Source organism: Stomoxys calcitrans, chromosome 5, assembly GCF_963082655.1.
Source record: "Stomoxys calcitrans chromosome 5, idStoCalc2.1, whole genome shotgun sequence".
In the NCBI taxonomy this organism is placed as follows: domain Eukaryota; kingdom Metazoa; phylum Arthropoda; class Insecta; order Diptera; family Muscidae; genus Stomoxys; species Stomoxys calcitrans.
In genome coordinates, this window is record NC_081556.1 from 143,074,417 (window position 1) to 143,102,330 (window position 27,914).

The 27,914-nt window shown below is 37.2% G+C and overlaps 1 protein-coding gene across 3 annotated transcripts; it reads left to right on the top strand.

The window, feature by feature from the left end:
* The first annotated feature begins 22 nt into the window (after positions 1-22).
* LOC106092285 (glycerol-3-phosphate dehydrogenase, mitochondrial) lies at positions 23-27,914 on the top strand. 3 transcript variants are annotated; one of them, XM_013259097.2, is made up of 10 exons: positions 23-327; positions 19,585-19,694; positions 19,786-20,052; positions 20,196-20,308; positions 20,409-20,572; positions 21,581-22,276; positions 22,337-22,749; positions 22,833-23,021; positions 27,224-27,325; positions 27,398-27,914. In XM_013259097.2, exons 2-10 carry the CDS (start codon positions 19,593-19,595, stop codon positions 27,530-27,532), a joined length of 2,181 nt encoding a protein of 726 aa, XP_013114551.1. In that variant the 5' UTR covers positions 23-327; positions 19,585-19,592; the 3' UTR covers positions 27,533-27,914. The 3 variants fall into 3 exon arrangements, with proteins under 3 accessions (XP_013114551.1, XP_013114553.1, XP_013114552.1); XM_013259099.2 differs by having other exon boundaries at positions 62-83; XM_013259098.2 differs by lacking the exon at positions 23-327 and adding an exon at positions 10,833-10,970.

The window sequence follows — 27,914 nt, forward strand, 5'->3', positions numbered from 1 at the left end:
GTGGCAAAAATTCATGACTGCAGTTGCACAATAAATACACACCAGTTCGGTATGGTAGTGAACATCTAGTAATTAACGAAGAGGTGATTTGTATTTTTTTTCGAAAAAAATCTCAAAAACAGATTGAACACATCAACCCATGTGCAAAATCAATCTCAATTAATCGGCCACCTCAAGCAAGAGCGATTAAAGTAAGGCGGAAATAAAATCACTAAGATCTTCTCTGCTTAGTGAAAGTGTGTCGGTTGTCGTCTCCGGTGCCGGTGGAAGAAACAAATTATTAATAAAAAATACATATATATTTTATTTATTTATAAATTATAACGGGTAAGCATAGTGACAACCGGAAAACGTTGGATAAACTAAAAAATTTCATATAAAAAAATAAAAATCAAAGAAATGAAAAAATTCTAAATTTTTTAAAAAAAAAGTGTTGTGCAATCACGTTACATGATGGGAATGTTCTTTTTTGATAAACGTTTGAAACAAAGTGCATTCGCTTCTTTTTTGATTAAGACAAACCACAGGATTTCCCAACAACTATTTATAACAATAAAATTTAGAAAAATTAGTCCAGTGTCTGGCAGGTCAGGGTCTGTCTTTATGGTGTTGCTTTGCTTGCTGTGACAAAAGGTGTTGAATTTTGGAATGTGTATGTGAAGTACATGTGCATTTGAGTGTGTGTGTGTGTTAGTTTGAATGTGCATTACATATCCCATAATATGGCACACAACGGCGGCGGGGGTTCATGAGAGTGTAAAACAACGACATCTAAAAACGGAGACACTATCAAAAAGTCATTGCTGGGGCATAGTAAGTTGTTGGTGCTTTTCTGCAGTCCGTTAGCTTTCGAAAATTAAATAATTAACAGACGGATTCTATTTTTATGTCATTTTATGTGTTTTTTTAAAAGATCACTGACTGAGCGTACTAATTTACATATGTACATTTTTTTTTGAAAAGAATATAAAAGTGGTGCATACATACAAACACTGAAAAGCTAATTAAACGGTATTTGTGGTTTTTGAGGTGTCAATGATTTGTAGTTTTTGTTTTCAAGATGATTGGTTGTCAATGTTTTACTTATTGATATTACACTAACTATGTATGTGTTGAAAATTAATATTTGAATTAAAGCAAATAAAGATTTATAAAAAATAGTTTTTAATAAATTTAAAAATTTAAGTGGATAATTGGGTGTCACACTTTTTGATGTATTTTTTAGCATTAAATTAACGTATATATTTACACTCAAAGAAAAATTTAGTAGGAACTGCAACTGAAACTGCACTTTAAGTCAAATTCGGCTGAAACAAATCTTATGTATAAAAATCAATTTGTGTTTGTTCCGTATAGAACCAAAAACGGCTGAACCGATTACCATCAAAGTTTTACAGATTGTGTAGGTTGGTCTGGAAAGAAACATAGGCTATAAAGGGTGTTTTTTTTTGCTATTACCTTTTTGGCAACATTGGCTCACGCACGTTTCGTGTTTTGTTTCATTGTCAAACATCTTCAGTTTGGTCTGAAATTTAGCCATGAATCGTCTTACAAACGCACAATGCTTGCAAATCATTGAATTTTATTATCATCGCGCGCTTCTTCCATTTTATGGTCAGTTTAATCGACCCACTGAAGCGGCTATTCGAGCTATTGTGACTAAATTTCACACCAAATTTACATTGTTGGACATTAAACCACCAACACGCTAACGTAGAGTGCGAACTTAAGAAAATATCGCAGCTGTATCGGCCAGTGTTAATGATGACCACCAATTATCGATATGTCGCCGTTCGCAGCAATTGGGTCTCTTGTTACTCAACAACGTGAAAAGATTTGTGAAAAGCTTGTGCAAAATACAAAATGCAGCTGGTGCAAGAACTGAAGTCGAACGACCTACCGCAAGGCAGAATTTTTAGTGAATAGGCTCTTGGAAAGTTGACCGAAGATCTACTTTTTTTATCGAAAAATTGTTTTCAGCGACAAAGCTCATTTTTGGAGTGAAGATCAGCCAGCATACGCATACAGAAAAAGTCACAGTTTAGTGCGGTTTTTGGGCGCCCCGGTAGCCGAGTTGGTAGCGTGCTTGGATTACCAGTGCAGGGGTAGTGGGTTCGTGTGGTATCACAATGGACTTAAAATTGTCTAAGTGAGTCTGTAAAGGATCGCCACTCTTACCTAACCTTTGGTGCGGTTTATCGGCTGGTGGCATCATTGGACCGTACTTTTTCAAAGATGATGCGAATCGAAAAGTAACTGTGTATGGTGAGCGCTATCGTGAGATGATATCCAACTTTTTTTGCCCAAAATGCAAGAGCTTGACTTGCTATGTTAAAGCTCATCTCTATACAGATAAGCCCGCTTAAATGGACGCATTGGGAGACAACATTGAAGCATTCTTTCGTGAGATACCGGCCGAAATGTTGGAAAGAGTATGCCAAAATTGGACTAAGCGGATGGACCACTTGAGGCACAGTCACGGTCAACATTTGCATGAAATAATTTTCAAACATTAAATTATATGGACCGTACTATCGATTTAAATAAAGATTTCATGCATTTTTCTGAATTTTAGGAGTTTTTTTTAAGACTTTCCTATAGCTTTTTAAGAATCACCCTTTATAATTTTTCGATATCGGAAGGGAGCAGACCGTCGCCCTTATCCCAAAACACCACCCAAAATCAAAAGTGGACTGATCGGAATTATATGGGTATCAAATGAAAGGTATTGAAGAGAAGAATACGATGGTACTAAAAATTGGGTTCAAGTGCCTAGGAAGTCGTCGCAACCCCAAAAGTCCTCCAAGCAGACAAATTTAATGTTCATATCAATATGGGGCTCAAATGAAAGGTATTCGGGAGTAGATTACGAATCTGGCATACAAAATCAGGTCGTAGTACTGGGGGTCACACCTCTGACCATATTAGCCAGTCATGACCATATGGGACTCGGTTTGTTTGTTTGTTCGTTATAGAGTCAAAAACGGCAATCCGATTTTCTCAAAATGTTCACAGATTGAGTAAGTTGCTTTGGAAAGAAAATAGGTTATCATTTTTCGATATCGGAAGGGGCGTGTAGGTTAGCGTAAGCAAAAAAGTGTTGAAATAACATTTTGGCTTGGTTTTTGATTGGCTCAACATCAAATTTGTTAATGCATACAACAAACGCCAAATATTTGTGAAAATAAAAAAAAACAATACAAATACAAATACAAAAAAAAAGAGAACGTTTATTTGTATTTATTTAGTTTAAGTTTAACAACTTTTGATTTCTGGCGCTTCAAAGGCAAAAGGGCGTAACTAATAGAATTAACTAGTCTTAAAAATACATAGCGTTTTCAATTATCGGAGATTTTCTTTGCAAATTGAAAAGGAAAGCCAGAGATCGCAATACACACCAACCATTATGGGACGCGTTTCGTCATTTGATATGTTGAACTTATACCGAATTTATTGCGAAAACACCTGATATAAATACTATTGTACATTAACCACGCTCGACAACCCTATCTTTTAGCTGTACTTTTCCCAATGCATGTGTTTTTTTTTGTGTAATGGCAGAATTTTGTCTACGCAATTACACTACTCCCATGGCATACACCTGATTCTGTGCATCTGTTGAAATTGTATTGATGGCTTCGAACGCAGGACAACGGCAAAGGCCTGTGCTGTTTCCTTTTGTCATTAATGTAACTGACATCCTTTTGTACAATATATTACTTGCACATTTACAGTTGACGTTCAAAAAGACTTAAAGTTAGTAATTTTGATTACACTACACTACATTATTTTTCTTAATGACTTGGCTTAACACTAGAAAGACCAAGATTTCTATATACCTAAGTAAGGTCAAACCGGTCAAAATGGCCGGGTTTATTTTTAGCTGGAAAATTTTAAGATTGAAACAATTTCTTTTTAAAAATTATGCTCCTTTATCAAACTAAATATATTTCGGTTTAAAAAAAATATTGATATATATATTCACAGAAAAATATATAGATCATCTATCTATATATATAAAAATGAATTTGTGTTTGTGGGTTTGTAAATTTGTTTGTTCCGTATAGGCTAAAAAACGGCTGAACCGATTTATTTCAAATTTTCATAGATCGTGGGGAGTGGTCCGGATGGAGCAATAGGCTATATAATTTTTTGATATCTCAAGGGGGACGGACCTTCCCCCTTACCCCAAAAGTACCAGCCAAACATAAAAGTGGACCGATCGAATGAAAGGAATTCGGGAGTAGAATACAAATTTAGTATCAAAATCTGGATCCAATAGGGCTGCCCTAACCCCAAAACCCATTCAAATAGGCATATTGGACGATAATGACATTATGGGACTCGAATGAATATTCGGGAGTAGATTACGAATATGGTCAGGAAGGAGGAATAGGCTATATTATTTGTTGATATTAGAAGGGGGCGGACCCTCCCCCGTTACCCAAAAAATGCGCTGTATCTCTTTTTAGGCAAACAAAGAATAATGAATAAGAACTGTTATGCTATTGGAGCTATATCAAGTTATAGTCCGATTCGGACCATAAATGAATTAAGTGCTGATCATTGTAGAAGTCATTGTGTAATATTTCAGTCCATTCGGATAAGAATTGCGCCTTGTAGGGGCTCAAGAAGTAAAATCGGGAGATCGGTTTATATGGGAGTTGTATGAAGCTATAGATCGATTCAGACCATATTAGAAGTTCGGGAAGAAGACAATAAACAAAATTTCTGCCAAATCGGATGGGAATTCCGCCCTCTAGAGGCTCAAGAAGTCAAGATCCAAGATCGGTTTATATGGCAGCTATATCAGGTTATGAACCGATTTGAACCATACTTAGTACAATTGTTGGAAGTGATACCAAAATACCACGTGCAAAATTTCAGACGGACGGATATGGCTAGATCGACTTAAAATATCATGACGATCAAGAATATATATAATTTATGGGGTCTTAGATGCATATTTCGAGATTCTACAAACAGAATAACGAAATTAGTATACCCCCAACCTATGGTGGAGGGTATAAAAATTAAATATATCAAAAGAAAAGTTTAGAGTTTTTTTATTCGAAGAAATAATCTAGGTATGCCACCAGGATTCACTAATAGAAGGTTAGGTCACATGTAAAAACATAAAGTGGATAGGCCCCATAAACATCATTAAGGATGTCAAATCTGACGATTGAAAATGTCATCATATAGGAGAAAACGTAAACAAAGAATGAATGTAAAAAGAGAACAAGTTGACATTCTCAATGCCAAGTACTGTCAAATATTAAAAAAAAGTATATCGGCTGATCGCTTGGCTTAACCTTATTCAGTGAATCCTGGTATGCCACATAGTTATCTCTGAAAAAAAAGTAAATAAAAGAATACGTTAAACGTAAAGATTACACAAAAAAAATTTTTTGTCGATGAATATTTCGAATGAATTTTAAAAATCGTCTAAAATGACCAGTTGGTCTTTCTAGTGTTAATAGGTTAATTTAGAAAATTAAATGATATTTAGACATCACTTGAATTAAACCGCTTTAGTTTATTTACAAGTAAAAACGAAAAGTTCAGCCGGTCGAACTTTGAATAACTTCACCAAGGAATTATTATATATCTATATTTCATCAAAATCCGATAAAAAATTTAAATTCTTTATATCGACCTGTATACGGCTGTATCACATTGTGGTCCTATCTTGACCATATCGGGTGCGGATTATACAACTCACTGTGCCAAATTGCAGCGAAATTCACCGATAATAGAATACACTGTTAGTTGACTATTATTAGTTAATTTTGCCACAATTACAGCAGTAGTTCTGCTGTTATAGCTAAATTTTGGCAATTTCAGCAGGCTGACTGTTGTAAAGTCTGTAGTTTGCTGAAAATTGTGGTCCTATGTTGACCATATCGGGCACGGATTATACAACTCACTGTGCCAAATTGCAGCGAAATTCACCGATAATAGAATACACTGTTTGTTGACTATTATTAGTTAATTTTGCCACAATTACAGCAGTAGTTCTGCTGTTATAGCTAAATGTTGACAATTTCAGCAGGCTGACTGCTGTAAAGTCTGTTGTTTGCTGAAAATTACTGCTGCTAAAATTATGATGGGGTTGTTAGAAGGAAAGTAAACTAAAATTATATACAATGAAAGAGAAGATTTAATTTTTTTCGCAAGAAATAAGAAGAAGAAATTGCCTGGTCGCAGCCAGAAAAAATACCTAAAATAATCAAAACACATGACCGGCAATAACAGGCGAACATAAATAATAGAATAGCATTCCACACATCTGGCGTGGTTTACGACGCAAAACAACATCATGTGAAGCTGTTGTTGTTTTTCAAATAAAAATAGAAACAAACAAGTAAAGGCGAGGTAAGTTCGCCGGGCCGAATCTAATACCCTCCACCATGGACAGCATTTGTCATGGTCTTTGCCCGGCATCTCTTTATAGGCAAACAATGAATAATGGATAAAAATGGTTTTGGAGCTGTATTAGGTTATGTAGCGATTCGGGCCATAATTGGTTTTGATGATGGAGAGCATAGTAGAAGTCAATGGGCAAAATTTCAGAGATCTTTTTAGGGGCTTAAGAAGTAAAATCGCGAGATCGGTTTATATGGGAGCTGTATCAGGTTTTAGACCGATTCAGGCCACACTTGGCACGCATGTAGGAGGTCATAGAAGAAGTCAATATGAAAAATGTTAGCTAAATCGTATAAGATTTGATTCCTATAACTGGGAAATGGGTTTCCATGCAAGCCTTATAGATTTTGAACAGATAGAAAAAAATTCAGTCATTAACAATTGCGGCCTCTACAGGCTCAAAAAGTCTAGTCGGTCATAGAAGAAGTCATTGTCATCGGATAATAATTACGCCCTCTAGAGGCTCAAGAAGTCAAAATCAAAGATCGGTTTATATGGCAGCTATATCTAAACATGAACCGATTTGCCCCATTTACAATCCCAACCGACCTGCACTAATAAAAAGAATTTGTGCAAAATCCCAGGCACCTAGCTTCGAAAGATGAAGCCACCGTTGCGCCGAGGTTAGTATGTCCGCCTATTACGGTGAACGCCTAGGTTCAAATCCTATCGAAAACATCCCCTCCTAATGCTGGTGACATTTGTGAGGTACTATACTATGTAAAAACTTCTCCCCAAAAAAGTGTCGCACTGCGGCACGGCAAATCTTCATAGAATTATTGTTTTCATTGAGATTTTTGTAGTGTTTCAAAAAAGGAACCGTGAAAAATGTGTGTTTTCAACTGCGGAAAACGAATATATTGTAGTACCAGCCTTTAAGCAGAGTATTCTGTTCAGCTTTTCGAGCGGAATGCTGTTAAACTCCATATCAAAAAGAAAACGTCGGCGGAAAAGTTGTACTCTGCTAATAGTGAGGAAAATGGCAAAAAAAATTTAGTGGCAACGCTAGAAACCATTGCCGGCATAATTTTTCTTTGTTTTACTGATTTCAATGGTTCGTTTTTCTTTATTTATTTGCGGAGCAATAAATTTAATAACGAAACAATAAGTGTAGAAAAAAACGTGTTTTGGTACGGAAACAATTAAAAATGTGCGTAACTATTCCAAAAGCATAATATAATACCAAGCCTAATGCCCAAAGTTTTGATATGGTGCTGTTATATCATCGTGATAAGTAGTGTTTTCTTGAAGCAATTGAGTCAATCGAGTGGAGTATGCTGTAGCCATCTGTTGTAGCTTTTCGAAGTCTAGCTTCCGCGCAGTGCCAGCGAACGTTTCTTGCTAATCTTATTCTATTTTTTAAAGTGTCACTATATTTTAATTACATACAGAAAACTAACGGCCTTATTCACAAAACTTAATGAAGCCCTAAAATAAGTTTATTTGACAGTTATATAAGCGAAATATGTCAAATAAACCTATTTCAAATTAAGTTTTGTGAATACCGGTTTAAATAAATAAGTTTGCATTTAAAAAAATGTTTAAAATTGTAAAATTGAGTAAAATTTTTCTTTTACATTCTTTGGATTTTTTCAACTATAGTTTCGGTTCTTTGCAGTTTATTTACAATGTAGAGACCATCTCTCACTTGAATAGTTTCAAGAGAAACGAAATACACCATACATTTTCTCTTAGTGTCATTAATGAAATGAACTTAACTAAAATCACATATATTGACTGTGGTGAAATAAGTAGCTTGGCGGTGGTGGTTTGATGACTACGCATCAGCTGGTTGCGCTGCGCTGATGTGTAGTCAATTTTGTGTGGGGCGAAAACAAAAGTTGGTACAGTGTTGACATTTAATAGGGCTTGGCGTATAGAGGCCTTTAAGAAGTCGAACTGGTAGCCATTATATACTTGTTGTAACTCATCTTCCTTAAGAAATCAATGGCATTGTTCACAAAAAATACTCTCTCAAATAAAAGGTCAGAACTATTACAATGTTTCGTCATGTTTGCTTTACATGTGTAAACTTTACTGATTAAGAATGACGGGGGGAGGAAGAGAAAAAAGTATAAGCTCTGCTATTACATTCCATGTTAAGACAGTACGCACCTCTAGCGAAATGTTCGGTTGCAGCCAAGACATTTATGTGGACTACCAGATGGCGACAAATATCGATTTATTAGTTTGTCCGATTTTTAATCATTTTTGGCTAATAATTTACATATGTATGCACTGAAATTAATCGTTTTTATTTGCAAATAACTTTATTTCATGTTCCATGGAAACATATATTTTCATTTGTAGTTTGCAAGAAAAAATTCTGCAATGGCAATTATGTCACCATGTTACGCAAAGAGAATTCCATTTGAGCCGTGTGTTTTTTTTTTTTAATTTGATAGAAAAGTTTGTATTTTAAATCTATTCATAATCACCGCTCTACTTCCCGAGCGGTTTGACCACGTTAAGAAATCACAAATGCCGCCAGTATGTTTTAGTGGGGGAGAATACGAGTAATAAAGGTTGTTCATGTTCTCGCCAGGATTGGAAGTCAGAAGTTTTCTGTTAAAGGAGCACGTTCTAACCTATGCACCAGTGTTGCCATATTCATAAATTCACAAATGTTGAAACTATTTGTACGGTTTCTTACAAGGCGTATTAAATGATGTGCCCGCATCGGCGAATTATTACAACAAATCATCTTTTTTGGGAACTTGTTATGTCAAAATTATTAAACAGGACGATGAAAACTCGATTCGCCCTAACATTTAAAATTTTCAGCAAATTTGTTTCGACCAATCAGAGCAAGAAGATAGAAGTTTATTAATTTTTGAGTGGCAAGAAAACACATAATGAAAAATGTTCAAAAAAACCAATTAGCTCCAGAGGATTTATCCACAAAACTGGCTGGAACATTGAGGTTTGATCTATGCGGTGTTCATTGCTGTCACGATAAGCTTAGCTGCGAGCTAGCGGGCGCGTCCACAGGTTGCGGATAGTGGAATCCTCCATACGGAGTAGCTGCAACGGCAGTCGCGGACAATCAGCGGTATCAAGCGGAGAGTCTCAGTGAGAGCCCGGGCGGCACCGACTCTTGCTCGATATGACAAGGCGAGTTATTAACGCCTTTAATTAACCAATGGCCGCCCTATTCCCGCGGCGATCGATACTTTGGACCTTCACATGAAAATGTGACTACAAGAACCCACAAAACCACCAAGATGGCAGGTTTAGCTTACCAAGTGAATGCTAACAAATGGCTCAAATAGAAAGATTGTGAATAGCGATTAATCACCACAAGAAGGGGTTGTGTACCCTTTTTTGGCTCTTGGATATGTGTCAAATTTTCAGGTCATTTGAAAAGGACAATTAGAGTTTGTTGGCTGCGAGGACGACGTTGCCATCATGGTGTGTGACCGTTCAGAGTATGCTGCCAAAATATTAGGTAACTTGGTATGTTCAGGGGACCTCTCCCAGATGTGATGGATCTGCTATTCTCACTACTGAATGTCCTAAAAAGCCATTGCAATGCCAAGACTATGATCTTGTGCTGGTCACATGGCGGACTTAAGCTTGATTTGTGGGAATGAGGAGGAGTCATAGACGGTTGATCACCTATTGTGAGACTGCCCTGAAATTGCTAGAGTAGGTGCAGGTTTAAGGCTACACAAAATCTATTTTCCTGTTAAAATTATTCTTGACTAATATAGCTTCAAACTACATATTGGAGGGAGCTTCTCCAGACCTCCTGGCCGTTTTGTCATGCCTGTTGGCTCCCAATCTTCTTCCTTTATTGTCTGGCATTGTACTGACGTAAATTTCATCAGTGTTCTTCTACGCTTTTTGAATCTTTTGGGGGCGACACAATAGACCTAAGTTTCCTGAGTGAAACTGATAGTGAATGAGGTTGCTAGACGCGTGCCATTATATACCCTAAGTTTAAAAACAATAACAGCAGCGAACACAATTTTGAAGTTTATATTTTTGTGCGGTGAATTCAAAAATGAGTTGACATATCAAATTCCTTCAGCTGGGTTGATGCGGCCACCTGATAAATACGCGTTGCTTTCCTAATTATTTTTCAAATCTGTTAAAAACTAGTTTTTTTTTACTAGGTTTATGACATTTCTGACGTATGTATTATACGTCGGAAATGTTTATCATATACGTCGTTGTTTCCCACAGACTATCACTGGTAACGGTATTGAAACTGAACATTCCGTTTAGGTTTCAAAACATTTAATTGACCTATTGACGCCCAAAATAAGGCCTTTTAGAAGTTTTACTTACTACTGCAATTCGCCGCTGTACATGTTTGTGTATGGCGTATACAAAAGTTCAGTCGAAGTTGGATGACGGCAGTTCTAGAAGAGGATGCGTAAAATATTTCTTTAGTATCGAAAAAGGCATTCCAATGGAATGTGGATACTTTTATTAAAACGCGACACTCATGTAAAAAAATAAAGAGTGAAGTGTTACGAAGAAAATACAGTGCTTCAACTAGAAGATAGAAGTTTAGTACAATTGTCAATACAAATGTATGTATAGAAAAATGGATAAAAAAATCCAAAAATTAAGCTCTGCGTGCTTGAAATACTTAAGTTCAATATTGTCAAGTGAAAAATAAAAAAATTAAGTTAAAAATATGAATAAACCTAACAACAATTTGCCATGATTCTATACAGTTCAGTGGCTATTTTAGTTTTTTTATGTGTATGTGTGGATTTTTATACTAATTATAAACAAATTAATCATTTCAACATTAATCCATGTTTCAAACATTTGTATTTGAAATTGAAACTAAAATAAGTATCTGAACGGAGTGATGACTCAATTCGAATTGCGATGTTGTTGTTTTTTCTCCACTTTGTGTATTTTGTTCTCGTACCTACCTGCATAAATGTTGTTGTGTGTAATATATTTATACATATAGTGGGGAAGAGTTGAAGTGAATCGGTTAAAAATTAGTTTATAAATAATTTTTTTCATTGTGTCATGAACCTCACGCATTTTTACATATGGAACAAAAACAAAATAATTCTACTTTAACAATTGTCATCCGCCTTTCATCAATAATTGAGATTTTTTAAGTGGCACTGAACTAAACAGCTTTCAGTTCAAGGGCGCCGTCTTCGTTTACATCATTGTGTTAACAGCTAAATTACATAGAAATTGCGTTTACCGCAAGAGGGGTTGTAAGTGATGTTAATTACAGATACACACACATTCACACATCAAATGGGATACAGCATCTGTGTACAAAATGCATTGACCATATGGATACCATATGTAGTTCATAAAAAATTGTTTATGAGGGTTAAATTTGCAATTTTTATGAAAATCGATGGATAAAAAATAGAAAAATACCTTTATTAAGACTACAAACATATACTAAAAGCTAATATCAAAAATAATATATGTATGTATCTATATTAAAATTTATTTTTAAAAAATTAGAAATTATTTTAAATGCCTACAACAAAAATTAAATAAAACAAACAAGTAAAAGCGTGCTAAGTTCGGCCGGGCCGAATCTTATAAACCCTCCACCATGGATCGCATTTGTCGAGTTCTTTTCCCGGTATCTCTATTTAGGCAAACAAAGGATAAAAGAAAAGAATTGCTATGCTATTGGAGTTATATCATGTTAAATTAAATTGTATGTTTGAGATCATAGTATAAGTTATTGCGCCCTTTAGGGGCTCAAGAAGTAAAATAGCGAGATCGGTTTATATGGGAGCTGTATCAGGCTATAAACCGATTCAGACCATATTTGCACGTATGTTGAAGGTCATGGGAGAAGCCGTGGTACAAAATTTCAGCCAAATCGGATAATAATTGCTTCCTCTGGAGGCTCAAGAAGTCAAGATCCCAAATCGGTTTATATGGCAGCTATATCAGGTGATGGACTGATCTAAACCATATTTTAAACAGTTGTTGGAAGTCATAACAAAACACGTCATGCAAAATTTTAGCTAAATCGGATCATAATTGCGTCTTCTAGTGGTTCAAGAAGTCAAGATCGGTTTATATGGCAGCTATATTAGGTTATGTACCGATCTAAACCATACTTAGCACAGTTATTGGAAGTCGTAACGAAACACGTCGTGCAAAATTTCAAATCGGATAAAAATTGCGCCCTCTAGTGGCTCTAGAAGTGAAGATCCCAGATTGGTTTGTATGGCAGCTACATATGTCAAAACATGAACCGATATGGTCCATTTACAATCCCAACCGACCTACACTAATAAGAAGTATTCGTGCAAAATTTTAAGCTATATCTCCTTCGAAAGTTAGCCTGCACTCGACAGACGGACATAGCTAGATCGGCTTAAAATGTCATGACGATCAAGAATATATAAACCTTATGGGGTCTTAGAAGAATATTTCTAAGAATGACGAAATCAGTACACCCAATTCCTATGGTGGAGGGTATAAAAACGGTTATTAGTAGTTGAAGTATATTTCGCTCATTTTATGGACGAAGCTAATTTTTGGCTTGGTACGTTAATAAGCAGAATTGTCGATTTTGGTGTGAAGATCAGCCAGAAGCATTACAAGAGCTACCAATGCATCCAGAAAAAGTCACAGTTTGGTGCGGTTTATGGGCTGGGAGCATCATTGGACCGTACTTCTTCAAAAATGATGCGAATCGTAACGTAACTGTAAATGGTGAGCGCGATCGTGAGATGATATCCAACTTTTTTTTTGCCCAAAATGGAAGAGCTTGACTTGCATGACATATGGTCTTTCCACATGCCACACAGCACGCGTAAAAATGGTTTTATTGAGAGACGCGTTCGATGAACATATTATTTTACGTTCGGGACCAGTCAATTGGCCGCCTAAATTGTGCGATTTAGCGCCTTTACACTATGGGGGCTATGTTAAAGCCCACGTCTGTACAGACAAGTCCGCTTCAATTGACGCATAAGAAGGCAACATTGAAGCATTTATTCGTGAGATATCGGCAAAAATGTTGGTAAGAGTATGCCAAATTGGGACTAAGCGTATGGACCATTTGAGGGGCAGTAAAGGTCAACATTTGCATGAAATATTCTTCAAACATTAAACTATATAAACCGTACTATCGGTCCAAATATAGATTTCATGCATTTTTCCAAATTTTATGTTTTTTTTAGCTTTCCTATAGCTCTTAAAAAAATCACCCTTTATTTGAAGTACCATGCCCCCGGTCAGATTTGCTACCTCCCTCAAAGAACCCATTTAATTGATGGCGAGATGTGTTCATCAGTGCGTGTCTTATGGGTTCATTTCTTTTCTAAGATCAAGAATTTCGATCTGGAGGTCTTGTATATTTGTCATGGATACTAATCACAACATTCCAGTCGGCATAAGGACAATATTTCCATCAAGATATGCCGAACTCAATGACCATTTCAGTCAGCATGCCAGCCGGCTTAAGCATAATGGTCCCAACAAGATATACCAAACTCAATGTCAATTTTAGTTAAAAGCCTCCCAGTTGGCACCATCTAGATGATGAATAGTTCAGTAGCTATCTTTTAAAGCCAATTTTGTTTCTGCAGTTCCATTTCACACGAAATTCTAAGAAATTAAGTTATTTATGCATTTAGCTCTCAAATACTATTTACCGAATTAGTAACATGTACTGCTGACAGGTCGGTTTAAAACAATTATGGTGCTTCTTGCGTGCGAGAAAGAATTGGCACCACCAAAAATTCGCATGCCACTGATATTTTCGCAAACCCAGGTTCGAGTCCCCCAGACGGCAATTTTTTTTTTATTTTTTCGGCATAAGTTTTTTTGTATTTCTCATTAAAAAAATTTTTTAAAAGTGATTTCTAAATTTTTTTAATTTAATTTTATTGGGATAATTGTTACTGTGCAGTAATGCTTATTGTGTTATTCCATCATAAACAAAGTGACGTCGGTAGGCTAGAGGATGCGTGGAAGACACCAAACATAATCTCCTCGTCGGCCTCTGACAAAACTTACAAAATGGTGCAAGTAGAGATAGTGACAGAGAAAAAAACGAGATCAAACTGAAAATTAAGAAGTATTTTTCAAACTTTGACAAATGTCCCAAGAAATCAATTACGGAACTAGTTTGTTGGAATTAGCAGAAGTACTAGTTCCAGGGTGGAGGTCGCCGTAGCGCAGAGGTTAGCATGTCCGCCTATGACGTTGAACGCCTGGATTCGAATCCTGGCGAGACCATTTGAAAAAATTTTCAGCGGTGGTTTTCTTCTCCTAATGCTGGCAACATTTGTGAGGTACAATGATATGTAAAACTTCTCTCCAAAGAGGTGTCGCACTGCGGCACGCCGTTCTGACTCGGCTATAAAAAGGAGGCCCTTTATCATTGAGCTTAAACTTGAATTGGACTGCACTCATTGATATGTGAGAAGTTTGCCCCTGTTCCTTAGTGAAATGTTCATGGCCAAAATTTGCATTTTACTAGTTCCAGGGTCAACTGGTTATTCCAATGACCAACCCATGTTAAATTTAACAGTTGTTTACACTAAAAGTAAACAAAAATGGAGCTAGTCTTGATTACTTTGATACGAGTGAATAAACAGATTTGGAACTAGTGGCCTGGGCTACTGGGCTGTCATTCACTTATCACTACAATCGTATTCATTCACATTTCTTCATATTATTGTGTGTGAATAGTACATACATACATATGTATTTAGTAATTTGCATTATTTATGTACCATTATGTAAATAGTGTTTAGCTACGAATGTAAACAAACGATCAATTTATTTATTTTGATAGTTTATCAGGGAATAGTTTACATTTTATTATTGATACCACAACAAATGGAATGCAAATCGCTTTCGCCGAAGCAAAAAGTTATTAAAAGAATTATGCCTATGTTCTGTTAAAACTTAAAGTAGCGTTGAAGTAGGCTTATTTGACAGATTTCCTTCATAGAAATGTCAAATAAACCTAATATTGGGTTGCCTAAAAAGGACTGCGGATTTTTTAAAAGAAAGTAAATGCATTTTTAATAAAACTTAGAATGAACTTTAATCATATTTATTTATAGCCTCATCATTGCCGAAAGTTTTACCATTTAAGGAGTTCTGCAAAGATCGAAATAAATGGTAGTTTGATGGTGCAAGGTCAGGGCTATATGGTGGATGCATCAAAAGTTCCCAGCCAAGCTCACTCAGTTTTTGGCGAGTGACCAAAGATGTGTGCGGTCTAGCGTTGTCCTGGTGGAATATGACACCTTTACGATTGACCAATTCTGGTCGCTTCTCCTTGATGGCTGTATTCAATTTGTCCAATTGTTGACAGTAAACATCCGAATTAATCGTTTGGTTCCCTGGAAGCAGCTCAAAATATACCACACCCTTCCAATCCCACCAAACAGACAGCATAACCTTCTTTTGGTGGATACCACCTTTGAAGTGGTTTGAGCTGGTTCACGATGCTTGGACCATGATCGTTTTCGACTAACGTTGTTGTAAACAATCCATTTTTCATCTCCAGTTATGATTCGTTTTAAAAACGGATAGAATTCATTGCGTTTAAGGTGCATATCATAAGCGTTGATTCGGTTTGTTAAATGAATTTCTTTCAATACATGTGGTACCCATATTAAAATTGACGCCAAACAAACAAATGTAAACAAAATTTCGCGCACTTTTTTTCTAAAGCAAGCTAAAAGTAACAGCTGATAACTGACAGAAGAAAGAATGCAATTACAGAGTCACAAGCCGTTGAAAAAATTTGTCAACGCCGACTATATTACTACTATATTACCGACAATTACTTTTTGGGCAACCCAATATAAACCTGTTTTAAGTTTTGTGAATACACTGATAAAAAAATGACGGTACTTTGCCAATACCGCCTGGTATTATTTTGTTCGCAGTATTGGCAAAGATTTATAGTGCCACGTGGTATCAATTCAATACGGCAAATGATAGCATGTGTAGGGCATGCGGGGAAGATGATGAGACGTTGGAGCATTTCTTTTGTCATTGCCCGGCTTTCGCGTCTAACAGATACCGGCACTTAGGTGGAGACACAATACTAGACATGAACCAACATAGGGGAGTGGTATTGAAAACAATTAAGGATTTTGTAAGTAGCACGGAATTCCTAACTTAAACTAGAGGTTGCTTTCTTTCTAGAGGTTGCTTTATAGTTTTTAGAGCGCACAACAAGCCGATTACTGGCTTAGGGGTATGTAAATAGTGGCAAGGGGCGGATTAATATCTGCACCGTCTTTTCAACCTAACCTAAACATCAACTAAGTGAAGTGGCTTTATGGAATGACAACAGTCATCGCTATACGATGTTGCTTATACTGCACGTGTGCTTCGATTGTTTTTCCTATGCCCTGCGGGTGCGGATGTGTGGTAGAACCCTTTTGCGGTTTGAACTGTAGTGATGTATCAGTGAGGATTCCAGGCCACCGTGGCGCAGAGGTTAGTATGTACGCCGATGACACTGAACTCTAGGGTTCAAATTCCGGCGTGAACATCAGAAAAGTGTTCAGCGGTGGTTATCCCCTTAATAGTGCTGGATACTTGTTTGAGGTATCCTGCGATGTTAAAATTTCTCTACCAGGTGGTGTTACTATCAGTTCGGACCCATCATAAAAAAGGAGGCCTCTTTTCATTGAGCTTAACCTTTGATGGGACTGCACTCATTGATATGAGAGAAGTAACCCCTGTTCCTTAATGGAATGTTCATGGTACATTTGGTTTTTTCAGTATATGAGTGAGTAGATTTGGCAACTCTTTCATTAACGGCAAAGAATGTACCAACTGTTCTATGTTATTTCCTGTCATTTAAAATTTTTTTGTTTGTTTGTTAGTAATAGACTCGAAAACGACTGAACCAAATATCCTGAAATGATCGCAAATTGGGTAGGATGATGTGGTTAGAACGGAACAATATGGGGCTAAAAGCAAAGGTTTTAAAGAGTAGAATACGAATTTATTAAAAAATTTGGGATCAAGTCCCAAGGAAGCCACCCACTCCAAAACCCACCCCCAAACGAACATGAAGAGCGGTCGGGGTTGTACGAGACTCAAATGTAAAGTAATTTACAATACTAATATGGCACCAAATCTCATTTGGTGCCATATTTAAAACAGGCACCAATTCTCAAAAAGCCGTCCCACCTCAAAAATCACTTATCCTCGAAAACAACCAACTTTAAATGTGGACCGATTGGAGGCAATAAGGGACTTGAATGACAAGTTGTTTTGGAGTATAACAAAAAATATGTATTTCCAAATTTGGGGCCAAGTCCAAGAGGGCCCCCATACCTCCAATTGGACATCGACACCATGTTTGCGAATCTAATGAAAGAAATTTAAGAGAAAAAAACGAATATTATATAAAAATTTGGACCAAAGTTTTAAGTGGGCCACAAACAAATGCGATAAACAAATTAAATACTTAATTAAGTTTCCATACGGACTGATGGCCTGGAAGTCTTCATACTGTGGACACCGGCATCATAACATACATACATATTTATACACCCATAGAAAATTCTGTTGAAAATGGAAAACACTATCCGTTGATTGTTAGTAGTTAATTTTCCTGCTATTACTGCAGCAATTTTCCTATTACAACAGTAGTTCTGCAGAACAGCAAGCTTACTGCTCAAAAGTCTGCAGTTTGCTGAAAATGATTGCTGCTGAATTTATGATGCGTTTGTTAGAAGAAATTAAGTGAAAGAGAAGATTTTTGGAAAAAAAAAATTTGCGGTCGCACAGCCACTTCGCAAATAACCTTTTGTTGTTGTTGTTTATTGCACATTATTTGTACACGCATAAAAAAAGTTTCCAGAAAATAGCTAACATTGTCTGCTGACCATTCGTAGTTAATTTTGCTGCCAGTAGTTCTGCTATTACAGCAGTAGTTCTGCCATTTCAGAGCAGCAGGATGACTGCTGAAAAGTCTGTTGTTTGCTGAAAATAGCTGCTGCTTCATTATGAAGGAGATTTTAGAAGAAACAATTAAAAACGTGCCGGGCCGAATCTTGGGAACCCAACACCATGGATTCTGCTTAAAATTTATACAAAAAAAGTTTTTCTGAAGGGCATAATTTTATTTTACATACCAAACTTCTGTCAAACCAGCAAAAATTAAAGCTTCTAGGAACTGAACATGTATGATAGAGAGTATGGTTAACATGGGAGCAATATCAGGGTTTAGAGGGATTTGGACCGCATTTGGCACAGTTGTTGGAAGTCGTAACCGAACAGTACATGCTCAACTTCAGCAAAATCGGACAAAAATTGCGGGTTCCAGGGCTCAAGAAGTCAAATGGGGAGATCGGTTTATATGGGAGCTACATTAGGTTATAGACTGTACTTGGCACAGTTGTTGAAAGTAATAAAAAAGACTAAATGCTCAATTTCAGCCCAATCGGACAAAAATTACGGCTTGTAAAAGCTCAAGAAGTCAAATCGGGAGATCGGTTTATATGGGAGCTATATCAGGTTAAAGACTGATTAAGACCGTACTTGGCACAGTTGTTGAAAGTCATAACAAAACACTACCTGTGCAATTTCAGCCAAATCAAACAAAAAAAATTGCGGCTTGTAAAAGCTCTAGAAGTCAAATCGCGAGATCGGTTTAGATGGGAGCTATATCAGGTTATAGACCAATTTAGACCGTACTTGGCACAGTTGTTAAAAGTCATAAAAAAAACACTATATGCTCAATTTCAGCCAAATCCGACAAACAATACGACTTGTAAGGGCTCAAGAAATCAAAACGGGAGATCGGTTTATATGGGAGCTATATAAGGTTATAGACCAATTTAGACCGTCGTTGAAAGTCATAACAAAACACTACATGCTCAATTTCAGCCCAATCGCACAAAAATTGCGGCTTGTAAGAGCTCAAGAAGTCAAATCGGGAGATCGGTTTAGATGGGAGCTATATCAGGTTTATATTCAAAACATTTTCGCTGCTTTGAATAACAAATTTGGTTGAGTGTACATATCCAAGTTTTTTGGGGAAAACTGAATTGGAAGTGTCACATTCAGGGGCATACCAAGAAGGCTCACAGATGTGCTGGAATAAGCGATTTCCGAAAAAGCAAAAAAAAATCTTTAACACCTCTTAATCTAAACTATAATTTTGCAATGACACAGAGAGTATCCGTTTTTTTTTCTTTTTAGTTTAAACCATGGCATCGAGGCTATATAAAGTGGGCGTTACCGCCCTAAGTGCAACAATTGGCACAGTTTTGGCTACATGGACTGTAGATCGATGGAATACCCCACATACGGTAGGTAGATCATTAAGGGAATCAAGGCTTACATTATTATTTTATTTTTTAAATATCATTAATACTGAGGTTATGATTTGTCCTCCTATAGGCCGTGGCCGAAATGAAGAGACCACCGAAACGTAAACGTACTCTTGTTTCTCGCGCCGAACAAATGAAATCCCTTATGAGTGGTGAGGAATTCGATGTACTTATTATTGGCGGAGGTGCTACAGGTGCCGGCTGTGCCTTGGATGCTGTTACCAGAGGCCTTAAGACCGCCTTGGTGGAAGCAGATGATTTTGCCAGCGGCACCTCATCAAGGTCCACCAAACTGATTCATGGTGGTGTACGCTATTTGCAGAAAGCTATCCTAGGCGTAAGTTTCTCCTCTCCCCAAAGGCCAAAGAAGCCTTAAAAGCTCTGTGCTGTTTTATTCTTAGAAAACAAAAAAGCTATTGTCTTACTAATTAATGAAAAACCGTGTATTTGTTTTTGTATTTTTTCTGTGGCTTATTGTAGTTAGATTTTGAACAATACCGTATGGTTAAGGAAGCCTTGCAAGAGAGAGCAAACATGCTTGAATCGGCTCCTCATTTAGCTCATCCATTGCCTATTATGCTGCCAGTATATCAGTAATGTCTTGCATAAACTGTATAAAGCTTGAGCTAGTTAAGACTAATTTGCTTACCTTTCTCTCTCTCTCTCTCTCTTAAACATTTTTCCCCTGTATAGATGGTGGCAGGTACCCTACTACTGGGTGGGTATTAAATGTTACGATTTGGTGGCTGGCGATCGCAATGTGAAGAGTTCATATTATCTATCGAAACGAGATGCTTTGGAATTGTTCCCCATGTTGAAGAAAGACAAGCTGTGTGGTGCCATTGTGTACTATGATGGTAAGTGAAGGTTATTACTGAAAATTGCAAAATTTCCCCTGAACATTCCATTAAGAAACAGGGGCAAACTTCATTCGCATACTTAAAGCTAAATAATTTTTACTTATTCTAAGTAACTGTCTTTTTACTTTTTAGTTTTTAAAGCGCACAACAAGCCAATTACAGGCTTAGGTGTATGTCCATAGTGGAATAATATCCCTACCCTCTTTTCACCCTTACCTACTCTAACCTGACTTTTTGCCTTTGGGGTAGACCTGGCAAAATATCGATGGCACTATCGATATTTAATTTTTTGACTAAATAACGATTGATGTTTTTCCGATGGATACTATCGCAAAAGTTTAATTTTTTGCAAAAATAAGCTATTCAGTAGTATTCTCTAAGATACATTGCGCCTATAGAGGGCGCAGCTTTCATCCGATTAGGCTAACATTTTATACAATGACTTCTCTCATGACTTCCAACTGCCTTTATTCACTTGGGTTTTATTTGGTCTGCGCATTGATATTGCTTCTATTTAAATCGGTCTCCTGATTTTTACTTCTCATTTCAATATAGGTGTTGGGTAATTAACGATAGTATCGATATTTATTATTAAAACTATCGAATTTTGCGACTATCGATAGTTTGCCAGCTCTACATCGGAGGCCATCTTGGCGCAGATGTGAGCATAGCCGCCAATGAAGCTAATCGCCTGGTTTTGTATCCTGGCAAGTACATGAGAAATATTGTCAGCGGTGGTTATCCCCTCTTAATGCTGGCGTCATTTGTTGGGAACTGTGCCATGCATAGAAGCTATGTAAAAATTTTCGTACTCGGTTATAAAAAGGAGATTCCTTATCATTGCAATCACTCAAAAATATGGCCATTCAATAAGCCTATCGCGCAAATTGTCTTGATCCCATACCCACCTCTAGTGGTGGGCTCAAAAAATTCGACCTTTGACCCATTAATTATTTCATATATTAATAAGTTTTCGTCTAATATTTGACTTTGTTCTCATTCTAGGTCAACAGGATGATGCCCGCATGTGTTTGGCTGTTGCCCTGACAGCAGCTCGTCATGGCGCCACTGTATGCAATCATGTCGAAGTTCAGCAGCTTTTGAAAAAGGACGATGGTTCAGGCAAGAAGGTGTTGTGCGGTGCCAAAGTCAAGGATCACATGTCTGGCAAAGAGTTCACAGTCAAGGCCAAGTGTGTTATCAATGCCACAGGTCCATTTACCGATTCCATTCGCAAAATGGATGATCCCACCGTCAAGACCATATGCTGTCCCAGCTCTGGTGTTCACATTGTACTGCCCGGCTATTATAGCCCCGATCAAATGGGTCTTTTGGATCCTTCCACCTCGGATGGTCGTGTCATTTTCTTCTTGCCCTGGCAAAGACAGACCATTGCTGGTACCACAGATTTACCCTGTGACATAACACACACCCCCAAGCCCACGGAAGATGAAATTCAATTCATTTTGAATGAAATCAAAAATTATCTCAATGCTGATGTTGAGGTGCGTCGTGGTGATGTGCTTTCGGCCTGGAGTGGTATTCGTCCCCTGGTCTCGGATCCCAATAAGGATGATACCCAATCGTTGGCTCGTAACCACATTGTTCATGTTAGTGGCTCGAATTTGATTACAATTGCCGGCGGCAAATGGACAACATACAGAGCCATGGCTGAGCATACAGTGGATGCTGCAATCAAAGGTAAGTGAGTCATGGAGAAAAGAAATGAATATCCTTATTATCGTTGTGGAACTTTGGTAGCCTGCAACTTGAAACCTGAACGTGCTGAGGCTGTTACCTCCTTGTTGAAAATCGAAGGTGGTCAAGGTTGGACACCCACCATGTACATTCGTTTGGTACAAGATTTCGGTTTGGAATGTGAAGTTGCTCAACATTTGGCCAAATCCTATGGTGATCGTGCCTTTGCCGTAGCCAAAATGGCCTCGCTCACCGGCAAACGTTGGCCCATCATTGGCAATCGCATTCACCCTGACTTCCCCTATATTGATGCTGAAATTCGTTATGGCGTACGCGAATATGCCTGCAATGCTGTCGATATGGTTGCTCGCCGTTTGCGTTTGTCATTCCTTAATGTTCAAGCTGCGCAAGAGGCCTTGCCCGCAATTGTCGATATCATGGGTGAAGAATTGAAATGGTCTAAGGACGAAAAGGAGGTAAGGAGTTTATATCCAAAACATCTGGCAATAGAAATGTTTAATAATTGACTCTTTTCTTTTCCCCTTTAACATTTTCATAGAAACAACTAAAAATGGCTAACGATTTCTTGGACGGCGAAATGGGTCTGATGGTCAATCGTGCCACAAGGGAAAGAATACCCATTAAATTATCCAAGGATGAAATTCAAACTTACATTAAGCGCTTCCAAATTATTGACAAGGACAAGAAGGGTTATGTATCCATCAATGATATTCGCAGAGCTCTTAAGGTAGGCAATATAACAATGATAGGGGATATTTGTTAGGGTGTACCGAAATTATTTTTGACTTAGCCCCCATATTAGGCACCCAGGGAAACGAGCTGCTAGCTGGTAGCTCGGAGTGCCAGTGCGGGTGTTGTGGGTTCGATTGGAAGGGACTTGAAATTGTTGTGAGTCTGTAAAGAACTGTCATTCTTACCTAACCTAACTTGGCCCACATATAAAGTTATTCACAATGCCTCTGATGATGATGATCTAGCCAATTATCGGACAGCCTCTGTTCCCAGACATTTCATTTTCTTTAGCTCAGAAAAATAATCTCTTCTTTTCAATGACATAAACCTCGGGTGAACCGAACTTTGGAAACCCACCAACTCGGATATATATTACATCATAATACGTTGAAAAATTCATCACATATAAACCCATAGAAACTATACCCATATATGGTCCGACCTCCACTATATTCAGGAAGTAAATATAAGGGTCCAACGCAACTAATTGTACCTAATTCATCTGTTAAAAAATTCAGCTTTTATTGGCCTAACTTAAATCGGGAGATTGGTATGTGTATAAGACAGCTATATCCAAATTAAGACCAATCTGAAAAATGTCGAAAAGCCCAACACGGTCCAGTGTGTCAAAATTCAGCGAAAATCGAGTGCTTTTATTGACCCAAGAATTGAAATCGGTATATATGGCAGCTTTATCCAAATAAAGCCCCATCTTGGCCATAACGACGAATATCGAAGGGCCCAACAGAACTCATTGTGGTAAATCTCAACGAAATCGGTTAATAAATTCATTTTTTATGGGTTTAAACCCTTAAATCGGAAGATCAGTATATATGGCAGCTACATCCAAATCTAGACCTATCTGAGCCGTGTTGAACAGGGATGTAGGGGAGCCTAACACAACTAGTTATTTAAAATTTCAGCGAAATCTAACAATGAATACGCCTGTTATGGGCTCAAGACCCTAAATTTGGAGATCGGTCTATATGGAAGTTATATCGAAATATAGATCGATTTTAACCATACTCGGTACGAAGGTCGAGGGGTTAATAAATGCAGGCAGTTTGGAACAAAATTCCTGAGGACATAGTTTCAGAAGTGGTAAAAAGCTACTGAGTGCATGCTGTTTTTGGAGACCAATCGACGACTATAGCATCTCATGAAGTAAGCCTTTTCGACCGTCTTATTTGGAACCATCTGTCATACGCTGTCTTTGGGTCTTATCTCCCGGGAGGTGTACCCACAGATTAGTCTTGCAAGCTCAGCATGTTTCTGTGGCTATGTTAAGCGTTCTAGTTGAGGTATCTGTGACAGTTATTGTTCTTGCTGTTCTTGTAGCAGTGTGTCGGGTCGATCCGGTACATACAATCGGCTGCCATGGGGTTGATCTGTGACAGACAGGGTCGGATATTGCATTCAGAAACATTAAAAATCAATTTTTATTTGTTTGTCTTTTCCGTATAAACTCAAAAACGGCTGAAACGATTTTCTTGAAATTGTCACCGTGGTGAAAATAAAGTACAAAATTTGTTGATATCTGAAGGGGGGCGGACCCTCCCCCTAACCCTAATTTCCAGAAACTCCAGATCTCGGAGATAGGTGGGCGATTTAAGCGTAATTTTGTAGGCCCTCTTATAGTAACCTAAAAACAAATTATGGGTTGGGTGCTTAGAGGGGCGACCCACCCCCAAAACCCACCGAATATATATATAGACCAATCACGATAAATATTGTACTCAAATGAAAGGTATTTAAGGGTAGAAAACTTGACCGATATTCAATTGTGGGACCACCCCTTAATCGGACATAATAATCGACCATGACAGTATGTGGCTCAAAGAAATGGTGTTTGAGAGTAGAAAACGAATGCGATATCCAAATGTAGGACCAAGTGTTTGGGGGCCGCCCCAACACCAAAACACTCCCCAAAGAAAAAAAATTACAGACCATGGAAATGTAGGGCGCAAATAAAAGGTCTTTGGGAGTAGAGCGCGAATCTGATATCAACATTCGGCAAAATGTGCCTATGGGGCCACCCCATCCCCATAACATCACCCAAATAGACAATATGGGGCTCAAATAAAAGGTTTTTTAGAGTAGACACGAATTTGATAAATATTTTCAGGGCCAATTCAGAGATTAGAAAACGTATTTAATATTCAATTTTGGGGCCAAGTGTTTGGGGGACGCCAATCAACCAATGTCATAAATGGTATTTGAGAGTAGAGCAAAAGGCTGATATATTTTCAGGGCAAAGGGTCTGGGGGACCATCCCACTCCCCGAAACACCCCTAAAACGGGCATACATATTGACCATGCCAATATGGGGCTCAAATGAAAGGTATTTGGGAGTAGAGCACGATATTGATACCCACATTATGGACCACGTTTCTGGGGTCCAAACAACCACCTAAACCCACTGGACATCACCCTGGGGCCCTTCTCGCTCCCAAAATCCCCATGAGAATATCGGGCTGTAATAAAGTAGTTTTAACATGGAGTACATCTAACATTCAAATTTAAATGACCCTAAACCCTCCGAGCGAATTCATAGACCAATAAAGATCATATGGGATTCAGATAATGGCATTTATATGGTTATACTGTTAGTCAAGCAATATATATGTCATATATATAGCATTTTGGTAGCATGCTATTGCACTAAAAGTTCTTTAATTGTGGAAAATAAATATTCATAGTCCGGGCCCAGTTCAGCTAGTAGGTCATAACATTACATTATACATCTAATGTATCCATTGTATTTAATTTTAAAATATAAATTTTGGAAGGCTTATAGAAAACTTTAATCGACATCCAATTCACTGGCAAAAATTTAAAAGTCCTTGAAGATAAAGTTAACTTTAAGTAGCAGAGACACAAACCCATTCAACTAGCAGCACCCTGTTACGAGCTTAGCAGAGCTATGCTAAGAATTTATCTAAAAATTAAATCCAAAAAAATGAAATGAATAATGAAAAAATTCAGAAGAAACGACGACAAGAGCACTAAAAGTACCACAAACATTGCGAATTTTGTAAAAAATTATCTAACAAAGTAAAAAATGCATAAGGGACAAATCTACAAATCCAAAAAGTCCAAAGCGAAAAGTGGAAAATTAAGAGGGGTGCTGGGTACCCATTTATAGTGAAGGAAGCTCTTGATGCCTAGGATTTAAAAAGCAAAATATCCAAAAAGTCCACAGTATTTGAGATAATTGGCATTTAAAGTTAAAGTTAGAATTAACAGAATGGCCCACTGTGCAAAAACTAAGAGGGGTGCTGGGTGCTCTTGTTGTCGTTTCTTCTGAATTTTTTCATTATTTTTCTTGATTTTATTTTTACATCTTTTCTGTTAAATTGTTAGCATAGCTCTGCTTAGCTCGTAACAGGGTGCTGCTAATTGAATGGGTTTGTGTCTCTGCTAGTTAAAGTTAACTTTCTCTTCACGGACATAAAATTTAATGGGATTGTTTTTAAATTCATATTTGCACTGCACTGTAAGTGTGGCAGGCGACACTTGAACTTAGGGGGCTTTTTTCTCAATGCTTTTGATAGGATTATACCAAAAATTTTGTAAAAAATTATCTAACAAAGTAAAAAATGCATAAGGGACAAATCTACAAATCCAAAAAGTCCAAAGCGAAAAGTGGAATATTAAGAGGGGTGCTGGGTACCCATTTATAGTGAAGGAAGCTCTTGATGCTTAGGATCTAAAAAGCAAAATATCCAAAAAGTCCGCAGTATTTGAGATAATTGGCATTTAAAGTTAAAGTTAGAATTAACAGAATGGCCCACTGTGCAAAAACTAAGAGGGGTGCTGGGTGCTCTTGTTGTCGTTTCTTCTGAATTGTTTCATTATTTTTCTTGATTTTATTTTTACATCTTTTCTGTTAAATTGTTAGCATAGCTCTGCTAAGCTCGTAACAGGGTGCTGCTAATTGAATGGGTTTGTGTCTCTACTAGTTAAAGTTAACTGTAAGTGTGGCAGGCGACACTTGAACTTAGGAGGCTTTTTTTCTCAATGCTTTTGATAGGATTATACCAAAAACGCAAACTGAAATCAGAAACTTGAACTTTTTGTTTTCACAAGACTCAATACGATATTTTATGTGAGCTTGAAAATAAGCTAGCCTGCGTGCTAAATGAATCAAACTAACAGAATTTTTTATAAATTTCTTTCCCCATTTGTAAATTTTAGAGCTTTGGAGATGCTGATATTTCTGGCGAACAATTGCATGAAATCCTTAAAGAAATCGATACCAACATGAATGGCCAAGTAGAACTTGATGAATATCTTCAGGTATTTAAAATTTAGTTTGTTTTTTTTTTCAATAAATTAATTCAAAACAAAATATATTCAAAAATATTACAGATGATGTCCGCCATTAAGACCGGCGAAGTTGCCTATTCTCGCTTTGCACGCATGGCTGAAATGGAAGAGCAAAAACACGAGGCCCAACAGCTCAAACAAAAGATCAGTGTCGATCGTTCTGGTGGCGGTTTGTAAATTCGATTTGTTACTACAAATTACCGAAGCATTCAAAGTCAGTCAAAGTAGTTTTTGGCGAGCAGAAAAACGACATGGTTATTGCAAAGAATTTCTTTAAAGTTTTTTTTTTATAATAGCAGTTAGTTAATTTATTTTCCAAAAAAAAAAACACCAAATTTTTTTTTGTAGTTAGACAAAAGAAATCCAATACATTTACTTAAATTTGCATTGATCACCTGTTTTACTCTACAAAAACAACAGACTTCCCACCCTGTTTTTCATTATGCTGTTCAAAGTTATATTTAACGACAACACAGACGTATCATTAAGATAATTAAAAAGAACGAATACAGAAACGTACAATTACAAATTTTAATAAAATTTAAATAAGTGGTAAGAA

Excerpts from the sequence above, each read along its gene's own strand:
- LOC106092285 (XM_013259097.2), top strand. The coding sequence starts at position 19,593 with ATGGCATCGAGGCTATATAAAGTGGGCGTTACCGCCCTAAGTGCAACA. Across the intron at positions 19,695-19,785 it reads GATGGAATACCCCACATACG|GCCGTGGCCGAAATGAAGAG; the intron begins GTAGGTAGATCA and ends GTCCTCCTATAG. Across the intron at positions 22,750-22,832 it reads GGTCTAAGGACGAAAAGGAG|AAACAACTAAAAATGGCTAA; the intron begins GTAAGGAGTTTA and ends ACATTTTCATAG.